Consider the following 6284-nt stretch of genomic DNA (forward strand, 5'->3'; position numbering starts at 1 on the left):
AATGTGATTTCAAGCCTTAGATGCCTCTAACTAGGTAAAAATGACATGTTAAAATGAAGAATGAGCTATTTTGATCAAAAACATAGAAAATAGGCAAACATGTAGTGATACAGGCCTTATTTCGGCCATTTTGAATGAAATTGCGTCTTAAAACACTTGACTTTCTCTTTTAATGTGATTTCAAGCCTTAGATGTCTCTAACTAGGTAATAATGACATGTTAAGAGGAAGAATGAGCTATTTTGATCAAAAACATAGAAAATAGGCATACATGAAGTGATATAGGCCTTATTTCGGCCATTTTGAATGAAATTGCGTCTTAAAACACTTGACTTGCTCTTTTAATGTGATTTCAAGCCTTAGCTGCCTCTAACTAGGTAAAAATGACATTTTAAGAGGAATAATTAGCTATTTTGATAAAAAATATAGAAAATAGGCATACATGTAGTGATATAGGCCTTATTTCGGCCATTTTGAATGAAATTGCGTCTTAAAACACTTGTCTTGCTCTTTTAATGTGATTTCAAGCCTTAGCTGCCTCTAACTAGGTAAAAATGACATTTTAAGAGGAAGAATGAGCTATTTTGATCAAAAAATATAGAAAATAGGCATACATGTAGTGATATAGGCCTTATTTCGGCCATTTTGAATGAAATTGCGTCTTAAAACACTTGACTTGCTCTTTTAATGTGATTTCAAGCCTTAGCTGCCTCTAACTAGGTAAAAATGACATGTTAAGAGGTAAAAAGGCTAGTTGATCAAATTTTAATGCAAATACCTGGTATTCCAAATCATGTGAATTGGGCTAAATCCATCATTTCAAATGAAATGTCCAATACCATATAGGCCATTTGATTTATAACTTTTGTTTAATCTATATGTATTAAGGTAGTTCTCAAATAATTAACTTAAAGTAGATTAATCATGGTTATATCCTCAACACCAAATTAAACCACCACTACACCCAGCCGCCCCTCCCCTTCCCTTTGATGCCCTACCTTTTACCCTTAAACCACCCAGCCACATCTAGCGATAACCTATAAGAGTCTAGTCAACAGTAGCATCTAGCTCATAAAGATATTTGTGGTTGCTGAAAAGTTGGAGAAACATATACTGTAGACATATATGTATTAGGGAAACCAGACTTTTGTTTTATAATTTGCATGAAAGCTAAAAAAGTATCAATTAGAGAGGGAAAAAAAAACAAAAAAAAAAATTGCAGTTCACTGCTGGCCAAATAGCATGATGCACTCACCTAAAAGATAATCCTTTTTTGGAGTTGGAGTCCACCAAGGCCTTAATTGTAATTCTTCGTTGAATGTCAATGATTGACACAACGTATCACCAGCAAGCTCAAGAGCTTGAGTTCCACATTTCAAGGATTCAAAAACACCCTGTGAAGAATACATGTCAGTGACACATAAGAAATATCAGCATGTGGCTAAGGGCATGTCCTGCAAGAAATATTACCTCTTCCTCCTCAATATTATTGGCTTTCTCTTTCAGCTTTAAAATAGATGATTCAAGTCGTGCAATCAGATATTTATTAGAGTGTTGCAATCGTTCTTTAAACCGCACAAATTCAATAACCTGAAACATAGGCAGCAGAAGCAACACTGCTGGTTAGCCCATAAATATTAAGAGTCCCAACCCCGATACTATTTTCTAATTTCAGGCTCTCCACAGTCTACACCTACTTTGTAGAATCATGAAATACTTTTACCAAAAGCACAACTTGACTCAATATACAAACAGAAGATTTTAAAAGCTTTAAAAACCCAACAGTCCTATTTTATCAATAAACCTCAGTATAAAGTCTTTCAATCATCCCCCCTAACCCAAGTGGGCAAGTGCATATGCATCATGACAATATGCACTTCGAGTTTTAAATATTGGAATAAGTAATCCTAAAATCCTTAATTTCAATTCATCAACACCCTCTAAAATATAAATTCATCAACAAGAAACTCCAGAGGTTGTCCTTAAAGTCTATCCATGATCTCCATTAAGCACTGAACACACACCAATCCACACATCCCTAGCAGCATGCACTTCACTCATAAAATCCACGACTGACAAGAACCGTATGCACCAATAGAACAAAAGAAACATCACACTTTATGAGCTAAAGCCAATTCCTGCTAATGCTAGTCATTTCATACCCAACTACCCATGTCATTGTTGAACATATTCTACATTCAATTTTTAGATCAACAGAAAATATGCACAACTCGAAATTAAAGAAGAAATTAAAGCAAACCACAAATAATGCATAAAACCCAAATAACGACTAACCCTAGATTGCGAAATTAATTAATAATACCTCAAAGCTGCTACAATGCAGTTGGAAAGTCAGAATGCGCTTCAATGGAGGTAAGAAAGCTCGACAGAATGCGCTTCAATGGAGGAGAGTTATGGAGAGAAAGAGAAGAGTTGCGCGGCAATGGAGGTGAGAAACCCAGAATGCGCTTCAATGGAGGACGACAGGAAGGACGAGAACAATGGTGAGGGTCCTATGTAGGCGAGAACGAGAGAGGAAGAATAATTGATGAAGTTGCAGTAATGGAGGGGAGAAGAACAGCAGCAGCAGCGCAATTGGGAAAGCAGGGGATGGGGAATGCGAATTGAATGGAATAGTGATGAACGAAGGAAAAAGAAGTATAAGGGCGGGTTTTTTTTTTAAATGCCACCGGTTCGAACTGCTGTTAAAACACCTTTACCCACCGGTTTGGGTTGAATCGGTGGCAAATCTGTTTTCCTCCTTTTTTTTTAACAAAAACAATTAGGATTTGCCACCGGTTTTTCAGGAACCGGTGGCAAAAGTGATTATCCAAAATTAAGCCCACTATTTTTCCCACCGGTTTTTATGAACTGGTGGCAAAAGGGGGGTGGCTTTTTCGATTTTTCTACTAGTGGACCCATCACATGGTCCGATAGAAAAGAGTCTATTCGTATTTTTCTACTATTTTTCGATTTTTCGCTTCAGGGGCCGTCTGCTGACTGGCCAGGTCAACAAAGAAGTGGGAAGGGGCTACCTTAACTCCCTCCTCAGAGCTCTCGGTAGAAGGGCCACCTTGGGTCCCTGCGGTATCAGGCGGCTGGTCCGACAACTCGCTAATCTGAACCGGGAAAGAGGATCCATCAAAGTTTTCAATCATCGTTGTTCTTTTTGTCCTTGCCATACTGTCCTGCAAAGATACGAAGACAGTTGGATTCCGGGACTTGCACAAAGTTTGAAGTACTGTAGGGCAGTCGGCACCCCTAGTCCTAGATTCAGCCGTCCCCGGTGACCGGCTGATTGCTATTCTAGGCCGTGCCAGATGCTTTTGAGGCCTCATTTTCAAAAAGAAAGAAAATAAACCACAAGAGAGGAAACGGTTACCTGAGTAATGAGTTTTAGAAAGAAGGAAAGAGCAGTCGTCCAACGAAAGCAGTCGTCCTGTCAGAAGAAGTCGGCAGGTCAAAGGTTGTAAAGTGTCAGAGCTCAATTCAGGGGTCCGAGAGTTCTTTTGAAAAGTTTGCAAATGTGAACAAAATACTTGGTCAACATGCCCTTATATAGGGCAAAAGGAGAATGCGAAGGGTCGCTTCCAAATTCAAAAAATGAGCGGGAAAAATGCTCGGCCCGTCATAGGGAGACACCTGTAGCAGGCCGTCGCCTGTTACAGGCCGACACCTGTAACAGGTGACATGTGAACAGTCACGTCCAACCTGTGATGGGCAAATGATTAGGGGATTTTTCCCTACCAATCATCATCTGACAAGTGGATTAATCAGGCCCTGCCATGTGTTTGCCACATGGGCCTATAGGAGCCTGCCACGTGTCAAGCGTTGATCTGTCCACCATGGACCAATCGCTGGGACACTTGATGAATTCAATCTAAGTCAGGTGCCACGGTCAGAAAATAATCAGGCGGATGCACTTTCAAAATTGGCATCATCCGCCACTTGCGATGCGCTTAGGTCAGTATTCTGGGAAGTCATGGAAAAGAGAAGTATTGAGCATGATCCCGTTGGAGTTCTTCTTGGATGGACTCCATCTGGTCTTATCTCGTAAATGGAACCTTGTCGGATGTCTTTACAGAAGCGGCTGCTCTAAAGAAAAGGGCATTAAGCTTCGTCATGCATAAAGGGGAACTCTTTTGCAAAGGTTAACTACAGTCGTTGATGAAATGTGTTACCCCGAAAAGGGGAAAAGAAGTATTGGAAGATCTGCATATGGGCTACTGTGCTTCATGCATAGTTGGAAGATCACTGGCAAAGAGAACCAGGTGGAAGGGTTATTTTTGGCCCACTCTTGAGGTCGATGCCTTAGACCTGGTGAGGAAATGTGACAAGTGCTAAAGGTTTGGCCGTCTAATACACCAGCCGGCGACTAACCTAACGGCTATCTACAGCCTGATTCCCTTTGCCAAATGGGGCATGGATATTCTAGGGCCATATACGCCTACCACAGGAAGTCGTAGATACATCCTTATTGATGTGGATTACTTCACCAAATGGGTTGAGGCAGAGGCGGTTAAAGGCATAAAAATAAAGGATGTCATCTCCTTTATTTGGAGAAACACCATCACCCGGTTCGGGGTACCCATGTCAATGGTTTTTGATAATGGCCCTCAATTCAAAAGCCCATACTCAAGAGTTGATTGGGAGATCAAGGAATCTCACATTATTTTGCATCCATAGGTCGTCCTAAGGCAAACGGTCAGGTTAAAACTTTTAACAAGCTCATCTCAGACGGCATATAAAAGAAAGTTGAAAGACCTGGCGGTCTATGGGCGGATGAGCTACCTCACGTCCTTTGGGCCATCAGAACAACTTAAAAAGGAGCAACCGGCGAGACCCCATTCCTCATGGCATACGGCATAGAAGTTGTCCTTCCTATTGAGTTATATGAATGATCAGATGGTAATAGGTCGTTACTACTACCTAGACCAAAAATTACAATTTATATCTGCTATCCTAACTCTATCAATTTTACTTTAGATAACGATAAGGTAGGGTCGATTCCCAAGGAAACGGGGGTTTAGCACAATTAATACAAAATCTAGGATAAATTGCAAGTAACAAAAGGGGGGTATTATGGTTTGATATTGAAGATTTCTATGATCAATCTAATAACTAAAAACAAGATAATGAATAAACTAAGGCTAACAAAATTACTCTAACAATTAACAAAGACTAACAAGTATTGGAAACTATGAGATTAAAAACGCTAGAGGGATCGGGGAACGTCAAACTTGGAGATTAAGAGCTAAACACATAGATAATCAAGGATTCTCAAACAAGGGATCAAAAATCCTACTGAACACAACTCATTCCCATGCAATTGATTAAGCAATGTATAAACTACGATCTATCCTAACATGATCACTCCCGCGCATCAATTAGGACATGTAATAATATAGTCAATGGTGCACAACATCAACCATATAACAATAAGCACAAGTTCATACAACAAGGGTTTAAATCCCCAAAAATCAAGTATTTAATTAAATAGCAACCAAGTCATCTATTCCCCTTCCCCTAGCTAAAAGTCTAGCCTAGGAGAGAGAAACTACTCATATCAACAATACCCAAAATATTGGCCATAATAAAAATCATAAACATAACTATCAAAAATACTTGAAATATGTGAATAAACAAAAATAAAAGAGATTAAGATAGAAAGAGCTTACAAAGCTTCAACTTTGTATTGAAATAAGAAAATGGGTTTTTGAACCTTCAATGGTGAACCACCAAAAATCCAATAGAATGCTCTAATATTGATTACAAGGATGATCAAAGCACTAATCTATATTAAAGACTAAAGTATGGATGATAAAAAACTAATAATCTGAACTTTCTCTCTCTAAAAACTTATACAAGCATTAATGGAGGCTATTCTCTCTCTAGAAATGTTCTAAGCACTTTGCCCTAAATGGAATAGCTACCTTCATTCCTTCCCAAATCAGCTTTTAAATAGGGAAATAAAAACGGGTTGGGCTGACAGCGTGCGGGCCCGCTACAACTCTTTGCGCGCCCTCTACAAAGGTCTGCGTGCCCGCGAACTTCTACTAACATCTGCGCGCCCGTGAAGTATACTGCGCGCCCTCTACAGAGCGTGGTTGGCATCTACAGAAAGTTGCCTTGTATCTTCAAGAGTTCAAGCTAATCTGCGCGCCCTCTCTAGGAATCATCGCGCCCGCGCAGGATGATGAGCGCGCTTTCTACAGGGCGCGAGGCATCTACGAGGTATACATCCTGATTTGGCCTTGAATGCGCGCCCTCTCCCTTAGGTTGCAC

At 40.0% G+C, this 6284-nt stretch overlaps 1 protein-coding gene across 1 annotated transcript; it reads right to left on the reverse strand.

Annotated features, from left to right (window-relative positions):
• Positions 1-766: 766 nt before the first annotated feature.
• Positions 767-2042, reverse strand: LOC110717275 (N-terminal acetyltransferase B complex auxiliary subunit NAA25-like). Its single transcript, XM_021895932.1, has 2 exons — positions 1470-2042; positions 767-1393 (listed from the first exon to the last, which is right to left on the reverse strand). Exons 1-2 carry the CDS (start codon positions 1596-1598, stop codon positions 1223-1225), a joined length of 300 nt encoding a protein of 99 aa, XP_021751624.1. The 5' UTR covers positions 1599-2042; the 3' UTR covers positions 767-1222.
• Positions 2043-6284: the final 4242 nt, after the last annotated feature.

The sequence above is a fragment of the Chenopodium quinoa genome, unplaced genomic scaffold, assembly GCF_001683475.1.
Source record: "Chenopodium quinoa cultivar QQ74 unplaced genomic scaffold, ASM168347v1, whole genome shotgun sequence".
NCBI lineage: Eukaryota > Viridiplantae > Streptophyta > Magnoliopsida > Caryophyllales > Amaranthaceae > Chenopodium > Chenopodium quinoa.